At 35.0% G+C, this 27,536-nt stretch overlaps 1 protein-coding gene across 8 annotated transcripts in view; it reads right to left on the bottom strand.

Annotated features, from left to right (window-relative positions):
* PRKACB (protein kinase cAMP-activated catalytic subunit beta) overlaps nt 1-27,536 on the bottom strand; it is a 142,893-nt gene that overhangs the window by 37,507 nt on the left and 77,850 nt on the right. For 4 of the 8 annotated variants that reach the window (XM_070786220.1, XM_070786216.1, XM_070786223.1 and 1 more), the window contains exons 2-3: nt 15,323-15,384; nt 12,823-12,951 (exon numbers count right to left, since the gene is read on the bottom strand). In XM_070786220.1, coding sequence (XP_070642321.1) covers nt 12,823-12,951; nt 15,323-15,384 — 191 coding nt within the window. Of the gene's footprint in view, nt 1-12,822; nt 12,952-15,322; nt 15,385-20,478; nt 20,503-22,163; nt 22,188-27,536 lie in introns of all 8 variants that reach the window. The other 4 variants (XM_070786217.1, XM_070786218.1, XM_070786221.1 and 1 more) reach the window with 2 other exon arrangements.

Consider the following 27,536-nt stretch of genomic DNA (forward strand, 5'->3'; position numbering starts at 1 on the left):
TATACCAAAAGAGGTTCTATTCTGAATTGAACATTAATACGAAAGGTAATTAAAGGGCTTCCCTGGTGGTCCAGTGGTTAAGAATCTGCCTTGCAATGCAGGAGACCCACTGATCCCTGGTCCAGGAAGATTGCACATGCCTTGGAGCAACTAATCACATGCGCCACAACTCTAGAGCCTGTGTTCCGAAATGAGAAGTCACGGCAACGGGAAGCCCGTGCATCACAACTAGACAGTAGGCCCCAAATACTGCAACTAGAGAAAGCCCGAGTGCAGCAACAAAGACCTAGCACAGCCAAAAACAAAAAATAAAAAATTCTTTAAAGTCTTTGTATAAAAAAAGGTAATCAAAGACACTGTCCATTATTAGGATATAAAATTACAGTATAAAAATAATGCTGAGTAAAGAATAGTTGACTGAGAGTCAGAAGACCTGTGTTTTAGTCTAGACCTTCTATTCAACCAGCTTTGTGACACTGGAGATACTGCAACTCACTACTTTTTCCTACCTGAAAATATGAAGTGGCTGAATCACTATTAGTCCATACTTATTACAATAAATTATATAACATTAGCTGGAGAATTATTGTTGCTTTGTGCTTACTTTTTATTCATAGACTGATTTTATTATTTTTTTAAAGCAGTTTCAGGTTCACAGCAGAATCAAACATAAAGTATAAGATTTCCCATATATCTTTTGCCCCACACATGCCTAGCCTCCCCTATTATCAACATTCTTCACCAGAGTGGACATTTGCTACAATCAATGAACCTATACTGACCCATTATTATCTCCATTAGTTTGATCAGGGTTCACTCTTGGTGTTGTACATTCTATGGGTTTGAACAAATGTGTAATGACACGTACCCACCATTATAATATACAGAGTAGTTTCACTGGTTTTGATATCAGGGTGATGGTGGCCTCATTCAAAGAAGTCACAAGCATTCCCTCCTCTGTAATTTTTTGGAATAGTGTGAGAAGGATGGATGAAAACTCTTATTTGAATATTTGGTAGAATTCATCTGTGAGGACCTTTGGTCCTGAACTTTTGTTTGTTGGAAGTTTTTTTTTTTTTTTTTTTTTTATTTACTGATTCATTACTGGTAATTGGTATGTTCATATTTTCTATTTCTTCCTATTTCAAGCTTGAGAGAGTGTACTTTTCTAGGATTTCTATTTCTTATAGTTTGTCCATTTTATTAGCATTGTAATCTCTTGTGATACTCTGTATTTCTGTGGTGTCAGTTGTAACTTCTTTTTCATTTCTGATTTTATTTGAGTCTTCTCTCTTTTTTACTTGATGAGTCTGGTTAAAAGTTCTTATTAATTTTATTTATCTTTTAAAGAACCAGCTCTTAGTTTCAGAAATCTTTTCTACCGTGTTTTTTTTTTTTTTAGTCTCTATTTCATTTATTTCTGTTCTGATCTTTATGATTTCTTTCCCTTCTACTAAATTTGGGATTTGTTTATTTTTCTTTTTCTAGTTCCTTTAGGTGTAAGATTAGGTTGTCTGAAATTTTTTTCTTGTTTCCTAAGGCAGTCTTGTATCACTGTAAACCTCCTTCTTAGAAATGCTTCTGCTGTGTCCCACAGATTCTGGATCATTGTGTTTCATTTTCATTGTTTCCAGGTATTTTCTCATTTCTGCTTTGATTTCTTCAGTGACCCAGTGGTTGTGTAGTAGCACACTGTTTAGCTTCCATGTTGTTTGTGTTTTTTGCACTTTTTTTGTAGTTGATTTCTCATTTCATATAATTGTAGGCAGAAAAGGTGCTTGATATGATTTCAACATTCTTATATTTATTAAGATTTATTTTGTAGCCTAGCATTAATCTATCCTTGGAGAAGGCAATGGCAACCCACTCCAGTACTCTTGCCTGGAAAATCCCACGGGCGGAGGAGCCTGGTAGGCTGCAGTCCATGGGGTCACTAAGAGTCAGACATGACTGAGCGACTTCACTTCGACTTTTCACTTTCATGCATCGGAGAAGGAAATTGGCAACCCACTCCAGTGTTCTTGCCTGGAGAATCCCAGGGACGGTGGAGCCTAGTGGGCTGCCGTCTATGGGGTCACACAGAGTTGGACATGACTGAAGTGACTTAGCAGTAGCAGCATTAATCTATCCTGGAGAATTTCCATGTGCGCTTGAAAAGAATGTTTATTCTGTTACTTTGGGGTGGAATTTTTTGTATATAGGTATTAAATTCATCTAGTATAATGTATCAGTTCACACCAGTGTTTCTTTATTGATTTTGTCTCACTCCAATTGAGTGATATAAGTGAGATATTAAAGTCCCCTACTATTAATATGTTACAATCAATTTCTTCCTTTATGTTTGTTAATATTTGCTATATGTATTTGGCTGCTCCTATGGTTCTTCAGTCACTCAGTTGTGTCTGTCTCTTTGCAACCACATGGACTGCAGCCCACCAGGCTCCTCTGTCCAAGGGATTTCCCAGGCAAGAATACTGGAGTGGGTTGCCATTTTCTTCTCCACTCCCATGGTAGGTGCATATACATGTATAATTGTCATTACTTCTTCTTAGATTAACCCCCTTTGTAATTCCCTCTTTGCCTCTTATTATAGTCATTGTTTTATACTCTATTTTGTCTTAATATAAATATTCCTATTCCAGTTTTCTTTTCATTTCCATTTGCATGGCATATTTTTTTTTTTTTTTACCATCTCTTCACTTACAGTCTGTGTGTGTCTTTAAGATTTGTAGTGAGTCTCTTGTAGGCAACATATACATAGGTTTTGTTTTCTCTTTTAATCCATTCAGCTTTTAGTTCATTTACACTTAAAGTAATTATTGATAGGTATGTACTTATTGCCATTGGGTAACTGTTTTCAGGTTTTATTTTGTTCCTTTCTTCTTTTGCTAACTTCCCTTGTGATTTGATATCTATCTTTAATGTTATGTTTGGATTCTTTCCTCTTTTTTGTGTGTCTGTATTATAGATTTTTGGTTTGTGGATACAAGTAGGTTTATATATAGAAATATATATATATAGTTACTTAAATCAATCATCTCTTAAATTTTAATGCATTCTAACAATCCCACATTTTTACTTCCCCCTGCTAAACATTTACGGAGAAGGCAATGGCACCCCACTCCAGTGCTCTTGCCTGGAAAATCCCATGGACGGAGGAGCCTGGTGGGCTGCAGTCCATGGGGTCGCTAAGATTCGGACACGACTGAGCGACTTCACTTTCACTTTTCCCTTTCATGCATTGGAGAAGGAAATGGCAACCCACTCCAGTGTTCTTGCCTGGAGAATCCCAGGAACAGGGGAGCCTGGTGGGCTGCCGTCTATGGAGTCGCACAGAGTCAGACATGACTGAAGCGACTTAGCAGCAGCAGCAGCAGCAGCTAAACATTTAATGTTTTTAGATGCCACAAAAGACGTATTAAAACTAATAAATTATTTTAGTAAGGTTTCACAATATAAAATAAATAAGAATATTTTGTGTTTTAATACACTAAAAACAAACTATCACAAAGAGAAATCAAAACAGTCTCACTTACAATTGCATCAAAAAAAAAAAAAAGTAAAACATCCAGATAAATCTAACCAAGGAGATAAAAACCTGTACTTGGAAAATGAAAACACATTGATGAAATAAACTACAAATGACACAAACAAATGGGAAGACACACTGTGCTCATGGATTGGAAGACTTAACATTATTAAAACGGCCATACTACCCACAGTAATTTACAGATTCAATGCAATCTCTCATCAAAATACCAGTGGTGTTTTTCACAGAACTAGAATAAATAATTCTAAAATTTATTGGTAAACACAGCCCTGAATAGCTAAAACAATCTTGCAAAAGAACAAAGCTGCAGGTATGCTTCCTGATTTCAAAGTATACTACAAAGCTATAGTAAACAAAGCAGTTGGTACTGGTATAAAGAAAGACAAACAGACCAACAAAACAGAATAGAAAGCTCAGAAATAAACCCATACTTATATGGTCAATTAATCTACCAATGAACAAGGCAAGAATCTACAATGGGGAAAAAGACAGTCTCTTCAATAAATACTGTTGGGAAAATTGAACAGCTATAAGCAAAAGAATCAAAGTGGATTATTTTCTCATACCATATACAAAAATAAACTCAAAATAGATTAAAGACTATTGTAAGACCTGAAACTATAAAACACCTAGAAGAAAACACAGAAAGTATGCTCTTGATACTTGTCTCAGAAATATTTTTTGGGATATGTCTCCTCAAGCAAGGGAAGCAAAAACAAAAATAAACATATGGGACTACATCAAACTGAAAAGCTGGTGCACAGTAAAGGAAGCTATGAACAAAACAAGAAGACAGCCAACTAGATGAGGAAAATATCTGCAAACAATTATATGATAAAGGGTTAATACCCAAAATATACAAAAAAGTCATACAACTGAATATCAAAAAACAATCAGATTGAAAAATGGGCAGAGGACTCAAAAACACATTTTTCCAAAGATGACATACACAAAGTCAACAGGTACATGAAAAAATGTTCAATATCAGTAATTATCAGTTCAGTACAGTTCAGTTGCTCAGTTGTGTCCGACCCTTTGTGACCCCATGAATCACAGCACGCCAGGCCTCCCTGTCCATCACCAACTCCTAGAATTCTCTCAAACTCATGTGCATTGAGTTGGTGATGCCATCCAGCCATCTCATCCTCTGTCGCTCCCTTCTCCTCCTGCCCCCAATCCCTCCCAGCATCAGGGTCTTTTCCAATGAAGGCCAAAGTATTGGATTTTCAGCTTTAACATCAGTCCTTCCAGTGAACACCCAGGACTGATCTCCTTCAGGAAGGATTGGTTGGATCTCCTTGCAGTCCAAGGGGCTCTCAAGAGTCTTCTCCAACACCACAGTTCAAAAGCATCAATTCTTCGGCTCTCAGCCTTCTTCACAGTCCAACTCTCACATCCATACATGACCGCTGGAAAAGCATAGCTTTGACTAGACGGACCTTTGTTGGCAAAGTAGTATCTCTGCTTTTCAATATACTATCTAGGTTGGTCATAACTTTCCTTCCAAGGAGCAAGCGTCTTCCGACTTCATGGCTGCAATCACCATCTGCAGTGATTTTGGAGCCCCAAAAGGGAAATGCAAATCACAATCACAATGAGCTAACACCATATACCTATTAGAATGGCTATTATCAAAAAGACACAAATAACAACTGTTGGCAAGGACATGGAGAAAATGGAACCCTCCTGTACTGGTGATGGGAAGATAAATTGGTAAGGTCCCTATGGAAAACAGTAATGGGGTTCTGCAAAAAAATTAGAACTATTACATAATCCAGCAATTCCACTTCAGAGTATTTTTCTAAAGAACACAAAAACACTAATTCAAAAAGATATATGCACCTCTATGCTAACTGCAGTGTTATTTATAATAGCTAAAATATGGAAGTAACCTAAGTGTCCATTAATAGATGGACTGTTAAAGAAAATGGAATAAAATGGGATTGACTCAGCCATAAAAAAAGAAGGAAATCTTGCCATTAGTGACAACATAGGTGGACTTAGAGGGTATGAGGGTATTATGCTAAGTACAATAAGTCAGACAGACAAAGAAAAATACTGTTATGATATCTCTTATATGTTGAATCTAAAAAACATATGAACAAACAAAACAAAATAGAAACAAACTCATAGATACAGAGAACTCAGGAGTGGAGGGGGTTTGGTGGATGAGTGATACAGGTAAGGGAGATTAAGAGATACAAACTTTAAGAGCTTACAAAAGAAAGAGTTACAAAATAAATGAGTCACAGGTATAAAGTACACCATACGGAAAATGTGCTCATTGTGCTGTGCTTGGTTGGTCAATTAAATCTTTGCGACCCCATGTACTGTATCCCACCAGGCTCCTCTGTCCATGGGATTTTCCAGGCAATAATACTGGAGCGGGTTATCATTTCCTCCTCTAGGGGATCTTTCTGAGCCAGGGATTGAACCTGCGTCTCCTGCACTGGCAGGTGGATTCTTTACCACTGAGCCACCTATAATCAATAATATTATGATAACTTTGTGCAGTGACAGATGGTAATTAGATTTATTGTAGTGATTTTATAATGTATACACATATCAAATCATTATGTTGTACACCTGTAACTTATATAGTATTTTAGGTCTATTATGCTTCAAACAAACAGATTTGAAACATTTTGTTGTTGTGCTAGCAATACAAGTATACTAGTCACTTATCCTGTCTCAGATCCAATTATCTCATCTAGATAATTAGGTTAAGAACTAGTTGAGATGGCTCTCTAAGAGCTCCATGCTCAGATTATATAAATCAGGAGCAGAAAGTTCAAGGATGAGTTGAAGCTTGGACAAGAGTACACAGGGAAAGCATACAGAACATGAAGTAGAAAGAGTGGATAGTCCAGAGATTGAGATTAGCAGTCTTTACAGATAAGACAGAAGAAAAAAAAAATAGAACAAAATATGAAAAACCACATGAAAAAGAAGAGCCCAGAGAGAAAACAGTATAATCAGGAGCATAGGGTTCCAAAAGTCCAGGGACAAGACGGTTTAAAGACAGCAGTCTGTACAGTCACAGGCTCTAGAAAAGTCACATAAGATGAGCAAAAAGAGTCCACTGGACTTGGTGATTAAGTCACTGGATTGGTGACCCATGGTAATGTTATTTCAGTGGAGTAGCAAGAAGTAGGAGATAAACAAGAAGGCAGCTAAATTGTTATGGGTTAAAGATTAAAAGGAAGTGGGTTAGTGGGCAGGGTGATTAAACTATTTTTTCAAGAAGCATAGCTAGAAAAGATATGTGAAAGAGGGCAGAAGACAAAGATACACAAATGTGTGTATGAGTGTATTTAATTTTAGAGACTTAAGTCATTACTCCTTTTCATGTTAGAAGTTAATTTTGTTTTTGTTTTAAAGTAGAGGTTGGACTGAAACCTCAAACCAGTCTAATGTTGTGCTGTCCAACATGGTAGCCACTAACCACATGAGGTTATTTAACACTTGAAAGGTGCCAAGTTGAAGGGCAATGTACTGTTAGTGTAAAATAAACATCAGATTTTGGAACTTGATATGAAAAAAAGAATACAAAACACCTCAGTAATTTTTATGTTAATTACATATGGCAGTGATAGTATTTTAGATACCTCAGGCTAAATAAAGTTCTATTAATTAAGATTAATTTTTACTTTTTTAAAAATGGAGCTACTAAAAACCTTAAAATGACATATGTGCCTCACATTGTATTTCTGTTGAATACTACTAGTTTTATCCACCATCTATAACCCTGATTACTAGCTAAGTACTGTTTCCTCCATATTTTCCTATCTATACTCCAATAAGCCAAAATGTCATTCTTGGGTACATAACGTCTGTAAGATAACAAACCAAGATTTGCCATTTTTCTTTTACTTTCCTTCAATCATGATTACTAGAAAAATAGAAGCTTAATATTTAAAGCATGAATAATTCAGACATTCTGATTCATTTGTGCGTGCTCAGTCATGTCCAGCTCTTTGCAATCCCATGGACTGTGGCCCACCAGGCTTCTCCGTCCATGGAATTTTCCAGGCAATAATATGCAGAAGGTTGCTATTTCCTACTCTAGGGGATATTCCTGTACTAGGGATCGAACCAACATCTCTTGCATCTCAGGCAGATTCTTTACCACTTAGCCACCTGGGAAGACCTTCTAATTCATTAGGTAGTGGCAATATATTATAAATATTCAAATTTAATTTTTAATTATTTTTTTAGCTATAACTGATATATAACATTATGTTTGATGTGTACAATATAAAGATTTGATATTTGTTACAGTATGCAGGTTTTCAAATTTTTCCCTGCTTAACTTACATTTTAAATTAAACAACTCAATCATGTTAAACAACAAGGCTTCAACTGTCAATTAAAATAAGTCATAAAATAAATCACTAAATTTCTGTTACCTCAATCTAAGGATCTAGTAATTGGTCCCTGAATTTCTCCACAAGACAAAATGTAATAGAGATGCTTGTTCTTTACATATAGAATTCAGTATTTTGTTAGAAAATATATACAAACCTATTATGTATATTGTCACCCTGTTTATTTAACTTATATGCAGAGTACATCATGAGAAATGCTGGACTGGAAGAAACACAAACTGGAATCAAGATTGCCAGGAGAAATATCAATAACCTCAGATATGCAGATGACACCACCCTTATGGCAGAAAGTGAAGAGGAACTAAAAAGCCTCTTGATGAAAGTGAAAGTGGAGAGTGAAAAAGTTGGCTTAAAGCTCAACATTCAGAAAACGAAGATCATGGCATCCGGTCCCACTACTTCATGGGAAATAGATGGGGAAACAGTGGAAACAGTGTCAGATTTTATTTTTCTGGGCTCCAAAATCACTGCAGAAGGTGACTGCAGCCATGAAATTAAAAGACGCTTACTCCTTGGAAGGAAAGTTATGACCAACCTAGATAGCATGTTCAAAAGCAGAGACATTACTTTGTCAACAAAGGTTCGTCTAGTCAAGGCTATGGTTTTTCCTGTGGTCATGTATGGATGTGAGAGTTGGACTGTGAAGAAGGCTGAGAGCCAAAGAATTGATGCTTTTGAACTGTGGTGTTGGAGAAGACTCTTGAGAGCCCCTTGGACTGCAAGGAGATCCAACCAATCCATTCTGAAGGAGATCAGCCCTGGGATTTCTTTGGAAGGAATGATGCTAAAGCTGAAACTCCAGTACTTTGGCTACCTCATGCGAAGAGTTGACTCATTGGAAAAGACTCTGATGCTGGGAGGGATTGGGGGCAAGAGGAGAAGGGGACGACAGAGGATGAGATGGCTGGATGGCATCACTGACTTGATGGACGTGAGTCTGAGTGAACTCCGGGAGTTGGTGATGGATAGGGAGGCCTGGCGTGCTGCGATACATGAGGTCACAAAGAGTCAGACACGACTGAGCGACTGATCTGATCTGATCTGATTATGTATAAATTATTATTGAAATAATAATATATCCCCGTGGGGAAATTAACAAGATGGCACCAGTCAGGCTCTCTCACCCCATGCTCTCTAGCCCTCTCGCCCTATGATCTGTCAACATGACTTTGCTGCATTAATAACAGCTGAGATAACTTATAGCACTACTCATGCGTGTTATAAGATACTTGCTTGGTCACTGGCAATTTTGTGTGGTATGCCTGTATGAGCTTCACATGAAAGCACTGGCTGCTGCTGCTTTGGGGCTACTCTAGGGCAGCATCATGGTTATGTTATGTGAGATTATGTTCTGGCTACATTATGGCTACATTATGGTTATACTGTAGCTGCTGCTATGACTGCTGCGTCAGCCAGAGGAGAGGCTATGCTATGGCCACTGTGTGAGCCAGGAGAGAATAAATGTGTCTGCAATTCTTACAGCTGCTCGTGTCTTCTTCCAGCCTCTTAGCTAAAGCCTTGCCTACCCTGAGTTCAGTGAACAGTGTGAACAGGATCAGCGATACAATCCGCATACACTCAAACTATTACCTTTGTGTGCCATATAGTCACAATAAATAGGAATGCAAGTTAAATGTGACAATAAAATCATCTGGAGGTGTCAGTTCAGATCAGTTGCTCAGTTGTGTCCAACTCTTTGTGACCCCAAGGACTGCAGCACGCCAGGCCTCCCTGTCTATCACCAACTCCCAGAGCTTACTCAAACTCATGTTCACTGAGTCGGTGATGCCATCCAAGCATCTCATCCTCTGTCGACCCCTTCTCCTCCTGTCTTCCCAGCATCTTTCCCAGCATCAGGGTCCTTTCAAATGAGTCAGTTCTTTGCATCAGGTGGCCAGAGTATCAGAGTTTCAGCTTCAGCATCTATCCTTCCAATGAATATTCAGGACTGATTTCCTTTAGGATCGACTGGTTGGATCTCCTTGCTGTCCAAGAGACTCTCAAGAGGCTTCTCCAACACCACAGTTCAAAAGCAACAGTTCTTCGGTGCTCAGCTTTCTTTATAGTTCAACTCTCACATCTATACACGACTACTGGAAAAGCCATAGCTTTGACTAGATGGACCTTTGTTGGCAAAGTAATGTCTCTGCTTTTGAATATGTTGTCTAGGTTGGTCATAACTTTTCTTCGAAGGAGCAAGTGTCTCTTAATTTCATGGCTGCAGTCACCATCTGCAGTGATTTTGGAGCCCTCCAAAATAAAGCCTATCACTGTTTCTACTGTTTCCCCATCTCTTTGTCATGAAGTGAAGGGACCAGATGCCATGATCTTAGTTTTCTGGATGTTGAGTTTTAAGCCAACTTTTTCACTCTCCTCTTTCATCAAGAGGCTTTTTAGTTCTTCACTTTCTGCCATAAGGGTGGTGTCATCTGTATATCTGAGGTTATTGATATTTCTCCCTGCAATCATGATTCCAACTTGTGCTTTATCCAGTCCAGCATTTCTCATGATGTACTCTGCAAATAAGTTAAATAAGCAGGGTGACAATATACAGCTTTGACATACTCCATTCCCGATTTGCAAACAGCCTGTTGTTCCATGTCCAGTTCTAACTGTTGCTTCTTGACCTGCATACAGGTTTTTCAGGAGGCATGTAAGGTGGTCTGGCATTTCCAGCTCTTTAATAATTTTCCACAGTTTGTTGTGATCCACACAGTCAAAGGCTTTAGCTTTAGTCACTAAAGCAGAAGTAGATATTTTTCTGGAACTCTCTTGCTTTTTTGATGATCCAACGGATGTTGGCAATTTGATCTCTGGTTCCTCTGCCTTTTCTAAATCCAGTTTGAATATCTGGAAGTTCACGGTTCATGTACTGTTGAAGCCTGGTGTCAATGTAAGTCATTCTAGTGCATGTGCTTAATAATTCAGCTGATAAAATGGAAATTTACTCTTTAGGTAAGTAACAATGAATATACCAATATCACTGCTTTAGATTCCATATATAAACAATATCACGTAATATTTCTTTCTCTGTTTGACTTATTTCACTAGTATGATAATCTCTAGGTCCATCCTAGACTTAGATACTGCAAATGGCATTATTTCATTACTTTTATGGCTGAGTAAATACCCCATCATGTACATATATACCACATCTTTATTCATCTGCTGATGGACATTTATGTTGCTTCCATTTCTTGGCTACTATAAATAGTGCTGCAAAGAACATTGGGGTGCATCTGCCTTTTCAAATTATGGTTTCCTCTGGATATATACCCAGAAGTAGGATTGCAGGATCATATGGAATCTCCATTTTTAGTTTTTTAAGGAACCTTAATACTGTTCTGACTCTGATGCTGGGAGGGATTGGGGGCAGGAGGAGAAGGGGACGACAGAGGATGAGATGGCTGGATGGCATCACTGACTGGGGATGGGGAAACAGTGGAAACAGTGTCAGACTTTATTTTTCTGGGTTCCAAAATCACTGCAGATGGTGACTGCAGCCATGAAATTAAAAGATGCTTACTCCTTGGAAGGAAAGTTATGACCAACCTAGACAGCATATTCAAAAGCAGAGACATTACTTTGCCAACAATGGTCTGTCTAGTCAAGGCTATGGTTTTTCCTGTGGTCATATATGGATGTGAGAGTTGGACTGTGAAGAAGGCTGAGAGCCGAAGAATTGATGCTTTTGAACTGTGGTGTTGGAGAAGACTCTTGAGACTTCTTGGACTGCAAGGAGATCCAACCAGTCCATTCTGAAGGAGATCAGCCCTGGGATTTCTTTGGAAGGAATGATGCTAAAGCTGCAACTCCAGTACTTTGGCCACCTCATGCAAAGAGTTGACTCATTGGAAAAGACTCTGATGCTGGGAGGGATTGGCGGCAAGAGGAGAAGGGGATGACAGAGGATGAGATGGCTGGATGGCATCGCTGACTCGATGGACATGAGTCTGAGTGAACTCCGGGAGTTGGTGATCGACACGGAGGCCTGGCGTGCTGCGATTCATGGGGTCGCAAAGAGTCGGACACGACTGAGCGACTGATCTGATCTGATCTGAATATGTAATTAGAAATACTGAGTATCCTTTCACATGCCTATTGGCCATCTGTATGTCTTCTTTTCAGAAATATCTATTTACATTTCCACTATTTTTGATCGGATTTTATATACATATATATTGAGCTGTATAAGCTATTTATATATTATGGAAATTAATTTTTGGCAGTCAAACATCATTTGCAAATATTTTCTACCACTCTGTAGGTTGTCTTTTTATTTTATGGTTTCCTTTGCTGTACAAAAGCTTTAAATAAGTCCCATTTGTTTATTTTTGTCTTTATTTCCAATACTCTAAGAGATGGAGCCAAAAAATATTAATGTAATTTATGTTAAAGAGTGTTCTGCCTATGTTCTGCCTAGAGGTTATCACACTAAGTGAAGTAGGCAAGGTAGATAAAGACAAGTATCACATTATATTACTTACTTGTGAAATCTAAAAACATAATACAAATGAATTTATTTACAACACAGAAATAGGCTCACAGACATAGAAAGCAAATAGAAAACAAACTTATGGTTACCAACGGGGAAAGCTGGGGGATAAACTGAGAGTTTGGGATTAAAAAATACACACTAATAAATATAAAATATATTACCAACAAGAACCTGTATAGTACAAGAACTATACTCAATATCTTGTAATAACCTGTAATGGGAAAGAATCTAAAAAAGAAAAAAATATATATATAACATATAAAACTGAATCACTATGCTGTATACCTGAAGTTAACACAACATTTTAACAGCATTGTATTTCAATTTAAAATTTAAAAAAGTTTTAAAAAATTCCAAAAGAAAACCAGACAAATAAATACACTAACCTTCTGCTTATCTAAGATCTTCATGGCATAATACTGTTCAGTGGCTTTGTGTTTCACCAACATGACTCTTCCAAATGAACCTGTTCCAAGGGTTTTTTTCCTTTCAAAATCCTCCAGCCCAGCATTATTCTAAATATACAGGAAAAAATATATTTTATAATTAGAAGTATTCATAAGAAGAATATGATAACTATAATAGACTTAATAATATATTATCAGAATAGACAATTTATAACTATCCATTTAAAAACAATATAAAAAGACTACAGAAATTCCAGTTTATTGATTCTGTTTTTCCCTTTGAATAAGAAAGGATCTTACATTTGAGGAGAGACTTATATCATAAACAAAGAGTAATAGTAATGTGAGGAAATAAGATCCTCAGTTGAAATATAAAAGGTCACATTCCAATATGAATTCATAGTACTGGATTTATAATAAATTAGATACATATTTTGGTAATTGAAAAGTGACCAGAAGTATGTAATCATGGAAGCCACACAGTGCATTTGCAAAAAAATTGTAATGAATAGATAAGCTGAGCATCAGTCATTTCACCAGTTATCTCTGAAGAAAGCAGTGTCTTACTATCCTTTCTATGTCTTTCTATCCTTATATAAACTAGATAATAACAGCATGAGAGATCCAAATAATTTTCTCTCTCTTATGTGATAATAACCCTGTATTACCTTAAAAAGTAACAATAAGGTAAAAAGAATTCCTCACTCCCACAAAGATAACCAAAAGTTGGAATCCCCGAACAATAATCAGTCTCTTTTTCTCCTTGAATAGATGCTTTGTTACAAGCAAAATGTCTTTGTTTGGCTTTAACTATAGCATAGAAGCAAAAAATTGGAGGCATCAATCTACTGAATTTGTTGCTGCCACAACAGAATGAAGATTACAGGGAACAAATTATGCGCTTAATAGCATCAAACAGTAATTGCTGACCCATTTGTTTAATAGGTTTTCATTATAAATGTCTTCATGAAAATCTTGGAAAAAATAATTCCAAGGACCAGTCTGTATAGCATTAAGCTTAAGAAATATATGATGCAATATGGTTCTTTTATAAGTAAGGAATTTGAATTGCTACTGGAATTCACTGTAGTTGAACTTAATCTTTTGCAAATCAAACCTTGCCTTTGCTCAGAGCTTCTTAGTAAATCATTAAGGAGAAAGCAAGTGACTCTAAGTTTTTATTTATAAAACTTGTATTCATTCCTATTTCTCAATTTTAAATTGCTATGAGATTCTGTATCAATACAGAAAAAGTCCTTATAATTCTGTTTGAATTAATTTTATGGATTAATATTTAATTTTTGGTTTTATCAACAATGGATTAAAATGTTTAATAAAATTCCCAAATTAATAATGAAAATAAACATTATTAATAGACAACAGAATATCTCTTTCTGCCAGTCATTGCTTTTCATACAAATATGACATCTTCCTCACCTCCCTGGAGAAGGCAATGGCACCCCACTCCAGTACTCTTGCCTGAAAAATCCCATGGATGGAGGAGCCTGGTAGGCTGCAGTCCATGGGGTCGCTAGGAGTCGGACACGACTGAGCGACTTCACTTTGACTTTTCACTTTCATGCATTGGAGGAGGAAATGGAAGCCCACTCCAGTGTTCTTGCCTGGAGAATCCCAGGGATGGGGGAGCCTGGTGGGCTGCCGTCTATGGGGTCGCACAGAGTCGGACACGACTGAAGCGACTTAGCAGCAGCAGCAGCCTCACCTCCCTTAATGTTTCAAATTAGACAATGTCTAACTTCTTTTAATCATCAGAGTGACTGTGTTTTATGACTCATGCTCTACATCTTGGTAATGATAGCATCTTCTTAAAACAAAGCATTTTACCTAGAATTAAATATTTTTTAGTAAAAAAATATTTGAAAAGGATTTTTATGCTAGGAAAAAAGTTTTTAAAATTTAAACTGCTACTAAAAGTCATTAATTATTTATAAAAATAGATTCAAAAAAGTTTTTGTCAAGTATAGATGGTTCTTCTTATATACAGTTTTTAGATCTTAAGATCTAAAGTACTTAAATTATATTGAACTTAACCCATCAAAACATTTATGAATCTTTGTGTACTTGGTATGTTGTCAATAGCCAAGCATTTGTGATTAAGAATTTGAAACTATACAATATGATCCCTACTGTCATAATTCATAAAAATAATAAATATTCTATCAAAGACATAAATCAAAATTACTATCAGAAACTATAAACAGTTTGTAGGAACTTGGAACTAGTATCAAAATGTACCATTGGGTATTATATTGGAAATTAGTTCCTTTTCCAATTTAGGTATACATAAAATTAGTAATGAATCAAAACCTAATGTTATAACAAAATTCTTACATTCAGCTTATATTTATTGATGCTACTTGGAAATTAAGTTTTCCAAAATAGTAAGTTATTTAGGCAAGTATCATGATTTTACTTAAAGCGAGATTTTAAATCACAGAAAATTTTAAATGTTCCTTACCGGAGCAGGATTTTCCCATTTTTTTAAAAAGTCTTCTTTGGCTTTGGCTAGAAACTCTTTCACTGAAAATATATTAAAAAAAATTGACTTGTAAGAATATCCATACTACATATATATAAATACACATAAGTATACTTGCTTCAAAAACATAGACTTAGGTTAACTATGGTTGTCACGAAACATATATTCACAACCATGGTATACTAGAGAGCTATTTAGTTTCTTTAAAGAAGAAGCAAACATTTTCTCAAGTTTCTAAGAATATTTAATTCTGTTCTATATGAAGGTCACCTTGATAATAATCTAATAATAAAAATATGGTTCCTGAAAATAATGAAAAATGTTAGAAATGAATACAGGGAAAAATAATTATTGTAAAAACAAAGCCACCAGATATTAACAGAGCCTTTAAACATAAGAAGTGAAAACATCTATAGAATGTGAATTTATTCATTTATGGAATTTCAAAAATAATTGACTTTGATAAAGGGATGTTTTCAGGCATAAGGATTTACATTATTACATTTGTATCCTCTCTACTAAAGGTAGAGAGAAAGAGGGAAAATCACAGACTAACACAAGAATAGCCACAAAGACTTAAAAATAAAACAACCAAAAAACCCAAACAGCTTAAAAATCTCATTCTAAATTGGGAGCAAAACTAAATGCCTGAATGCTTAATTCATAATGTAAACTAAAGTAATTCAAAATCAGATGGTTATATAGTGATCAATAATAGTCACATTATTTTATTGAGCTGTGGTTTGAAGTTTTAGATTTGCTAAATGATGAAACACTTAAAAGAATTCTTTTTCATAGTCTTCCCACAAAGCTATTAACAGTGACTTCTGTTTACAAAAGAACTTCAGGGTTTTAGAAACGAATAGGAAAAAAATTCCAGAGATATAAAATGGCATTAACAAAATTTATCATTGTTCCCATAGTTAAGTTTGAGATAAAAACGTAACTATAAAAGAAGTAAATCTTTTAGTCTTTCTTTTTTGGGGAAGGGAGAGTTCCCAATATTCCTCTGATATCTGAATCTATAAAGAAACAAGTAAATAGCATTTAAATAGTGTTTAAACAGTAAAGGGCAAAAAAGTGGCACATCGGCATTTATTTCAGAAGTTATAAGAATGATGAAAGGGATGATAAAAAGACAAAATTAAAAGTTCAAGTGAGGGGTTCACAAATAATTTAATAAGATCATCTACTGATACTGTATTATTAAACTACTATTTAAGTAAGATATTTAAGATATACATTCCCCTGATGAAGTACCTTTGGCAAAACACTGTTAATCAAGAGGCCTGTTGACATTTGCTTTGAGATTTCAAAATGGTGTTAAGAGGCACCAAAAGCAGACATTAGTTTTATGTAACACTCACTAGTGTGCATGTCTGAAGATAGTATTTTACTACTTTATATAAACTGTCACTTGTATTTTGCTGGAAAATACTCTCAAAATGCCTATTTTAGGAAATGAGAAGAATAATTTTTAAAATTAGAATCTTCCCATTGTATAAAAATCTCATTCACCAAAACAATGAATCAAATAATTGCACCTAATTATGCACATATGATCTAATTTCTCCCAAGGGTGGATTTGGGGCGTGGAAAATTATTACATTTTCTTTGACTTTAGGAAGGTTCAAGTCATCCTACTTCTAAAACTTAATGTACTAGTTACAATGGAAGAAGAGTGGTTTTGAAAATTTTTTCTTTTCTTTTTTGCATAAAACAGATATATCTGCACATGGCATTGACTTGGAAATGACAGCTACAAAATAAGTTAAAAACATAATTTATTGCTAAATGCAACTGTGGCTTTTAAGAAACAACTTGTGATTCCCAAAATATACCCCTGATTTCTTTTGAAAAATATTTTTAGTTATCTTCTATCTATAGAACTTTTTGCATATCAAATTGCAGTATAAACTCTCCAGATGCCTACATGAGTATAGATAATTTGGAGACATGGAAGAAAATCAGGAAAAGAAAAAAGAATCCCTAACATCCTGTTTCAGCTTCTCCTGTCACTTTTTGCTAATTGGATCTTGAGTTAAAAAAAGTAACTGGTCAAAGGAAGGACTGGCAGTATTTGCCAAAGATGGTAAGTTGAAGGAAAATTTCCTTTTTCCTGCTTGGTGAATAAACTAAAGGAGAAATTTTAAGTACTGCTTAATTTCATGCACTAATAGGATATTCAGGAAAATCTTTGAAATACATCAGTGTTCTGAGTTTACTGTCAAGTAATACTGTAGAAAGTAAATAACAATTCTCATAAAGGCCTTATATAAAAATTATCAGAAACTATGTGAATTAAAGATGTTGAATTTTACAAATTATTTCAACATATAAAGAGATTCCCTTTTAGAGTAAGGATAAGCCTTAATTATAATGTCATTAGATAGTTCCACAAAGACAATCTTGTTCCTGAAACACTTTTTGTCACATAAGTATATATATACACATACACAAATCTCTAGTTTATATGTGGACTATTTAGATACAAAGATGACATAGTTAACTCTTTGTAAAAGTATTAGTTAACCAAAATATATATTTTATAAATATAAACAAAAAATATTTCACAACATGCTAGATTAGGAATAATTCTAAAACAATAGGTAATCTAGAGACACATATATTTGCTTTGCATTTTATTAAACAGTGGTAAACTTAACTTTCTAAATGTTTATCTTCAGTTATTTTTAAAGCTTATAACCACTGATGGTGTGTGTGTGCTAAGTCACTTCAGTCGTTCGGAGTGTTTGCAACCCTATGGACTGCAGCCTGCCAGGTTCCTCTGTCCATGAGACTTAACAGGCAAGAATAATGGAAAGTGAAAGTCACTCAGTCGTGTCCGACTCTTTGCTACCCTGTGGACTATACAGTCCATGGAATTCTCTAGGCCAGAATATTGGAGTGGGTAGCTTTTCCCTTCTCCAGGGGATCTTCCCAACCTAGGGATTGAACCCTGGACTCCTGCATTGCAGGCAGATTCTTCACCAGCTGAGCCATGAGGGAAGACCAAGAGTACTGGAGTGGGTAGTGTATCCCTTCTCCAGGGGATACTGGCGTGGGTTGCCATTTCCTACCCCAAGAGATTTTCTCAACCCCTAGGATCAAATCTACATTTCTTGTGTCTCCTGGTGTTGGTAGGCGGATTCTTTACCATTAGCTCCACCCAGGAAGCTCTCACATGTGTTGAGCTCCAAAGCCTGTGGCTGTAGCAGGATATCACAATGATTTAATTAAGTTTAAATGTAGATATGGCTTATGGGCTTCCCAGGTGGTGCAGTAGTAAAGAATCTGCCTGCCAATACAGGAGACACAAGAGACATGGGTTCAATCCCTGGGTTGGAAAGATCCCTTGGAGGTGGGCATGGCACTCCACTCCAGTATTCTTTCCTGGAGAACGCCATGGACAGAGAAGCCTGGAGGGCTAAGGTCCATAGGGTCACAAAGAGTCAGACACAACTGAAGTGACTTAACACGACATACATATATGCTGTAAAATTGGTTCTAATACTTCTTAGTAATCATAAATACCTATTTAAAAACACAGTGATTCCTAACTCTCCTTAGGAAAAATCATCTCAACAAAGGATTTTTCTGCAAATATATTTTGTTCTGTGTGCTGTGCTTAGTCGTGTCCAACTCTTTGCAACCCCATGGACAGTAGCCAGCAAGGCTCCTCTGTCCATGGGGATTCTCTAGGCAAGAATACTGGAGTGGGTTGCCAGGCCCTCCTCCAGGGGATCTTCCCAATGGAGAGATTGAATCCAATCCTCTCACATTGCAGGCGGATCCTTTATGGTCTGAGCCACCAGAGAAGCCCAAGAATATTGGAGTAGGTAGCCTATCCCTTCTCCAGGTGAACTTCCTGACCCAGGAATCGAACTGGGGCCTCCTGCATTGCAGGTGGATTTTTTTTACCACCTGACCTACCTGGGAATGGTCAATAATGGAGCAAGCTAGGTGCTAAAAAAATGAAGACACCAAAAATTAACTCAATTTCTTCCCAGAAGTATATATTTCAATTATATTTATTTTCCAAATAAAGTTTTCTCTTTTTCTCTTTTCTCTTCTCAGTTTAAGAAGTGAGCATACCAAATGAATATATATGTTCACCTAGGGTTGATTTGTAGAAATATTTACCCCTATTCATGAGATGAAGGAAGTGATAATTTTTATGAACATCCACAAGTACATTAAAAAAAACTTAATTCTTACCACCCTCAAAGTATTTTTGAATATATTTACACATAGGCTATTGTTAAAAATTTGAGTTCATTTTAAACATTAGGAAAATTTATTAAAAATTTAAGTATGGAATATTCCATGTTATGAAAATCAAGTATGAAATATTTTATGTTATTCAGATAATTCTGCAATGTTTCACTAATTATAGGTAGTATATTTATTTATTAGGCAGTTTTTGGTTCTGTGTTGCTGCTAGATTCGAGATTGCTACCTATTATAAAAAGAGCATGTTGTTAGTTACAGTATGCTGTTATGCAACATTTAAAGGAGGTTATCATTCACGTTTTATAAGAAATGTTTAGAAATCTTTTATGGTACAAATTACAACTACTCCAGACAGTGAATTCTCCAGTTTTATTTGTAATGAGATAAATGTCACCTCCCTCTTTTGCAGTAAAAAGACAATTTTATTTAACTTCTTTTAATGGGTGTCAGAAAATAGAAGAGAAACAGAAAATAGGACAAAATAGAATATAAACTTCCTAGGGTAAATACCCAATTAAAATATTAGCTGTTTTGTTTTTTTTTTTTCAAAATTTACAATAGCATAATTATCTGCCAAAAACCTTTCATTAACCTGGGTTATTTAATTTAAGTGGTGTGTGCTTATCAGTTTTGTGCTACCCTCTATATAAAGTGTACCATGTACACTATTTCACAGTACTATATGTTGTTTCTAAAATATCATATAAGAAACCATAATATAAATCATTTCTGTAGATAAAACTCAACACAAAACTAAATAAGCCATTTCTTTCAACTAAAATATTTTATTAACTCAGAATATTTTATAAAAATATAACTATATTAATAGCATAACAACTTGCAAACAACCAAATAAAAAGTCTTGAAAGGTAACATTTGTTTTATTAAAAGTAGTTGCCTACCAGATACTTCTGAAGACGAGCAAGCTTGTATCCGAAAAATAAACAATGATTAAATGACACAGGACAGCATATTAGCATGAAATCACCTATACACATTTTCACAGAATATTTTGTACAGAATAAAGTATTAATGTAGAAACAATTATTTGACTGAATATATTCAAATAGAATATTTTAGGATTAAATGGTAAGCAAACAAAATCAATAATAAGTGTTTAGTGCCAACATCAATACTAATTTTCTAATTTTCCTTAAGATCACAACTAAAAGTTTAACTCCTCATAGCAATTGCACTAATAATACTAAATTTAAATATACATCCTATAACCACTGCAGTGCTATCTCTGGACTTTTGTTCTTTATTCAAAACTTCACTGTAGGCAAAGACACTGAACTGTAATACTTCGTTAAGTCCCTTCTGAGAGACAAATAATGTCTTCCAGACAAACAGTGTCTTCATTGGTGCTGTTTTAACCATCTTCTTAACATTTGTAGAGCATTGTTCAATGGTACCAGAAACTGAGTCACAATTGGGGAACACAATAAAGCATAAACATATCGCTACTATTAAGCAGATGAGAAGCTAAAGGGGAGATAGATGAACCACTGTAATGGAATGTGACAAGGATTACAACTAAGAAATCTATAGGTGCTAGTCTAGTGCAAAAGAGGAAATTCTTGGGTAGTAAGTTAAGTCATAAAAGATGATGTGGCATTTGTGCTGAATCCTGAAGGATAAACAGTTCCTCTGGCAGATAAAGTTGAGGAGAAGGACAGGCTGGGATGATCTTGAATAAAAGGCATGGAGGAAAGAGCATGGTTTATTCAGGAAATGGCAACAGACTTGCAGACAGGGTAAAGGTGTACAGCAGCAGTGGCAAGTGAATGCATAGCAAGCAAGTGCCCAATCAGGCAGGTAGCTCTTTACCACAGCAACTCTTTACAATGTGTGGGAAGAACAGGAATAAACTGTTATTCCCAATTGCTATACTCTACTCCTGGGAAACAGGAGGCAAGATAACTTGCTAAAGAATGAGGGGAACCAGATAGAGTAAGCAGGAATACCACTGGAGATTGCAGGTCTGAATATTTTAAATCTTGATGGCATACATTTAGGGAACAGAAGAAGGAGCTGTCCCTCTAAAATTTTCTATTAGGGAAAGACTAAGTATTTGGTACTATAAGCAATTGTTTCTTACTAGTATCTTTTCTTATAATAAGTTAAAAAATTTTTTACTGAGCAAATTATAATTCATGGACCTCCCTCCCTAATCTCTTTGTAATTAAATTACTTTCATTTTCATTCTTTACCTAAATAAAAGCATATTCTATTTGAGTTATTCAGTGTATGTCAGAAAGCACAAAATAGGATAGGAATGAAGGTAAATTACCTATAAAAATACCAAGTTCTATCAACAAATAACAGTACAATCCCTTTCAAAACCTGAAGGAAGTATAAATCAAGTAAACTGTAATAGTTTGTCTTTTACCATCACTACTTCAAACACCCACCTCTTTAGAGCTCTGTATCTGTTATTTTTAAGTATACCCCCCACACACATACATGCTGTACAAAAAATTTCAGTAAGCTAATACATAAAATATTCTAGTCACAAAATACCTCATAAAAATCTAACTTAGAGCAATAAACCAACAGAATTATTCTGTAAAAATTGGATTCCTACCAGATGCTTCTGATGATTTGCGTGCTTGATCAAAAAGAATAAATAACAGATTAAATAACATAAAATAACATATACACAAGAAGTTATCAATCCATGTATGTTCATTAGATATTCACAAATAGGAACAGAATGAAAACCACATATTCAAAAATGTTTTATACCATGATTACAATTAATTCTTTGGATACATATTTTTTAAAACCAGTTAAAACTCTACTCTGCAAATATATTAATGAAACACCATATTTCTATCCTTTTAATCTGAAAAGCAACTGTGTTCACTTTGTTGAAGAGACATGTTGCTTCAACATATTCAAACATGTTTATTCAAAGCAAATTCACTGTAACCTTAAAATGAGCATGGATATAAAAAACAACTCCTAACTACTACAACTGTATTTGTGCAGTTCAGTGGATGAGACCATGCCTACTTTTGTTTTCTAAGATATTAATTAGTCTTGCACAAAGTCACACATGGATGAGTGGCTGGAAACTTAATAGGCATTAAAGGCTCTACTTTGTGTTGCAATACTAATTTTTACTGTTCTGTCCTCTCCTTATGATTTTTATTAGTTAATTCTTTATCAAGTCTTGGTTACAAGTGAACATCATAATTGACTCACTCTTTCACTACACGGCTAAAAAAATTTAAAACTTTTGGTGAGACATATATAAATGATCAAACTATAGAAACACACACTAACTTACTTGATTAGTATCTATTTATCAATCATGGGCAGATGGATACACTAGGAATCCACACAGTGTACTAATTCACTACTAATCACACACATATGCCTTCTCTCCCAACTTTCTACCTAGGAATGCTGTGGATTTTCTAACCATCCAAACCATGTTTGACTGAAGATGTTCCCAATAGGATTTTATAATAATAAATATCACTAAATTTACAGTCATAAAACAAATGACCCAGAAAATTTTTGAAATGCTCTTTGAAATGCACTATACTTGCATAACTGTTCACTGAGGCTTTTTCTCAGAGGATATTATACCTACCACAATATATGCTAAAGATTTTACATTTGGTTCTGAATTCAAATATTTTGTCTTGTTGCTGGACAATATAGAGCTAGGAGTGGATCCCTAGCTGATACGGTATGTACGTTTTCAACTAAACTAGATAATAATAAATGGCTCAATAAATGGTTGTGCCAGTTTATATTACCACCATATTCTTGATGATCCATACCTCAACAAAATGCATTACTGTTTTTTCTAATTTTTGATAATCTAGTGGGTATGAAATTTTAACTGCTTGTTAAAGATTATAAATATCTCAATAGAATTTTATAATTTTTCTCTTAAAGGTCTTATTATTCTTTTATTAGATTTATTCCTAGGGTCTTTAGAGCTCTGGTGGCTATTGTAAAAAGGAGATTTTTTTTTTTTAATTACCATTTGTTTGTTGCTGATGTATAACACACAAATGATGTTTATATAGTGGTCTTATTACATGGCAGACTCTCTTATCAATTCTAAAATAACACTGGTAGAGTTTCTTGAATTCTCTATGTAGATAATCATATCTATGAATAATGATACTTTGGTTTCCTCCAACATTTTCTTGTCTTACTGTTCAAGTTATGAGTCACAGTGTAATACTGTACAGACAATGAGAATCCTGTTCCTGTTACTAACTTCAGAGAACATGTTTCTAATTGATTTCTTTCCCATACTTTACTTGTAAAGTTATACTAGAATACACAGATTTAAGAAATTAAGAATATATCCTCTTTAATTCTTTGAAGTTTTGCACAAGATCAAAATTTTTGTTCTTTGTGAACTTGACTATAAAACTGTCCAGTCCTAATTTTGTTAAGTTTTTATTTTAACTATGATTAAATTTTAAATAGTTTGTAATCAAATTTTTAAAAAGTCTTCTCCATGAACTAACCTTTGGCTCTGATGAATCTTTATTTTCTATTCCACTGATTTTTGCTCATGTCCCTATTAGTTTTCTTCTTTTGATTAACCATGCTGTGTTTTCCCTAACTTTACTTGCACACTTATATCATAAATATCTTTCCCTTTTCCTAATATACACATTTAAAAATTTGTCTCTAAATCCACTTTAGCTGTACTCTACAAGTTCTGATACATACTGAATTTTAAGTTTATTAGTTATTTCTTGACCTGTGTGTTACTGGAATTTTTTAAATCCCCAAATACAATATTTGTGTTTACTTAATTAGTCTTTTATTATTGATTAAACTTTACTGCTTTGCAGTCAGAGACCACAGTGAAAGAAAAAGTGAAAGTGTTAGTCACTTAGGATTGTCCAACCCACTGAGAACCCTATGAACTGTAGTCCTCCAGGATCCTCTGCCTATGGAATTCTCCAGGCAATAATAATAATAATAATAATAATAAATGGCTGCAGTGGGTTGGTATTCCCTTCTCCAGGGGATCTTCCTGACCCAGGGATTGCACCGAGGTCTCCTGCATTGCAGGCATATTCTTTACCATCTGAAGTAACAGGGAAGCCCAGAGACCAAAGCCTATATCTCAATTCTTTAAAGTATTTCAAATATATGTAGTCAAATTTTGTAAGTGTTCTAAATATTTCTGTGTACTCTCCAATTACTGGGTAACAATTCTTTATATATATCTATAAATATTACAGTTATAATTTTTCTTTCTAAATGGGTCAATTTTATGTATTTTGAAGCTCTGTGGGAGGCATATATAATTTTTTCCTCATATTTCTTTTTTACGTGATTATTAATTTTGAACAGTAGTCTGAATATGAAAATTCTATTCTCTGACATTCTTGGTAGGATCTAATGCTGCAGTACCTGCTGACTATCTTTTGCTGTAGATTGTGTGTGTGTGTGTGTGTGTGTGTGTGTGTGTTGTGTATCTATTTTGATTTTGGATTGTGAGTTCAAAGTTTAGTTGGCCTTTATCTGTGAGAAAACCACAGGGTTTGATTTGAGGATATGCTTCATATTAGCTTCTGCCTGGCATCTGATAGATGTTACCAGCCTGACACTGTTACTATAAGGTATTTTACTTAAAATTATTAAACCACACAATTAATACAGATTAAAACATGAAATCTACTGGAGGAGAAGCAGTTGATTATAAACTCTCAGGAGAAGAATCCCATACACATGCACACACGGCCCTCCCAGTTCCCCAGGAACCAAAGCCAGGAAATGCAAGCTTCCGTATTCTCACCCTGTGTCAGAGGAGACATTTTATTTTTTAGTCTATGCTTTCACTGAGGTTATGATCCTTTGTGGATCCTGGCTTTACATAGGAATCTAAGATATCCCAAGTTGAATGGATCAAAGAAATCATCTTCTGTCTCTGTGAGGCTGTTTAAAACAAAAGCCCTTTGGTGACCAAGGTATAAAAATTTCCTCAGGATACTCAAGTATGCTCTCCATTACAGCTCTGATTTTTCACTCACCATTTGACTTTTTGCACACTGGGGATTTCTATTATATTCCTGTAAGTTCAGGTATTCATTGAAAGGGATGCTTGTTACATTTTATTTAGTACTTTCTTCTATGTGCTCTTGTATCTTTGTCAATTTTTGGTCTAGAAGAATTTTCAAATTATCCAGTCTCCAATTATGAATTTTTTTCTTTATAAGACAAACTGTGTGTTACATTGTAAGATGCAAAGAGACCTGGATGTTTGTGGAATTCCTTATTTTTATCCATGTAATTCAAAACTTCCATCAGGATATATTTAGGTGCTGGTGTTTTTGTTAAACTTTGTCAACAATGAGCTCCAAGTTATACATTTAAGTTTTTCTTCAACTAAGTTTTCCTAAATCCTAATTTTTATTATTGTTTTTGTTCTATTCATCATTATCTGTTCTGAGGGAATGCTATCCATCCGATTTGTAGAGCTTCCTACTTTATCTAACATACTTTTCACCTCGAAATTTTTATCCTATCCATTTTCCCTACATTCTGGTAAGTTTTATCAAGTTAGTTCTTTACATCATTAATTCACCTTTGTGCAGTGATTATTTTACTCTTTACTGCTTCTAATGCAGTTTTATATTCTACAAATACCAGGTTCATTTTCTTATAATCTTCTCCTACCATATCATTATTGTTCCTTTTCTATTCCTGCCTCTCACCCAGCTCTCCTCTCATCCTAGTCTCTTGTTTCATCTTTCTATCTTTCACATCTTATTTATAGAGTCCATGTTCACTTGAAATTTTTAAGAACTCCACATAGATGCTATTATAAGTTCTTATTTTAAATCTTCCCCACAAACATTTTCTAAACATAAACATTCTCTTCCTCTTGAAGGCTATGAACTTATCCTTGAGCATTATCTCTTTTATAGGCTACACACTGTTGCATTTCTTTGTTTATTCATTCATGAACAATGAGAAGCTTTTCAAAATTTTACAAATGCTCCCACCCCAAAAAGTTGGATCCTCCCGTCTCCTATTTGGGTATGTTAAAATCAACTTTTCAGATCTTTTAGTTGATACATATACATATTTATATTATCATTTAAATAATCCAGTAACTTTCAAAAATGGGAAAGGAGCCAGGACTATATGGTTCTTCACTGGTAGTGATGCCCACTACATCAGGTAAGAGCCCTGTTACACCTGGAAGAAGAAAAGTCACTTTTCTCAACTTGAGTAGACTAACAAATTTCTAGTTGTCCCACTATTAACTGTTTTAGAATGAAAGAAATCAGCAGTGTTGGATCTTTCTCTCTTCTCTCCCACAGTCTTTCTTTTTAAAAGCCTTATCCATCCAAGTTAATAAGGGTGAAACTACTTTTATTTCTTTTCCATGAAGGCAAGCCACTCAAAATAAAACTGTTACACTTTGGTGTCTGATCTTCAATCTAATACTGTTTATTTCCAGGCAAGTACCCTTCTTTAATACCACTAATATACTGCTTCCCCAGTACTGTGTTCTTAAGTTTTCAATCTAGAAAGTATATATCTAAAAAGGGGAATTAATCAAATGCTTTTGCTCAAATCTGTAACTTTCCTGTAATTCAAAGCATAGCAAAACATTTTTTTTTCAGAGATTTGCCCTCAACTACAGCAGGGCAAACAGTTTTTATTTGAGATTTTGGTATCATGATGCTAGTTATGTTCCAATAAGCACATGAACCAAAAAAATAAAAACACGTGACTGATATTCTTCACCAATAAAGTAATAAAAGTGTTCAAGTATGTAAAAAATGGATAAGTTTTAATCATTCATTTACTGCACATGAATTTAAAAATTCACTGCTATATTTGGGGTACCAAGGTAACAGCTGGAAACACATGGATGAACACTGAACTGACCCTGACTTAAGAAGTTCAAAGGATAGATATTGGAAATTGATATGCAAGTACATAAATTCAGTATAAT

The sequence above is a fragment of the Bos indicus genome, chromosome 3 (assembly GCF_029378745.1).
Source record: "Bos indicus isolate NIAB-ARS_2022 breed Sahiwal x Tharparkar chromosome 3, NIAB-ARS_B.indTharparkar_mat_pri_1.0, whole genome shotgun sequence".
NCBI lineage: Eukaryota > Metazoa > Chordata > Mammalia > Artiodactyla > Bovidae > Bos > Bos indicus.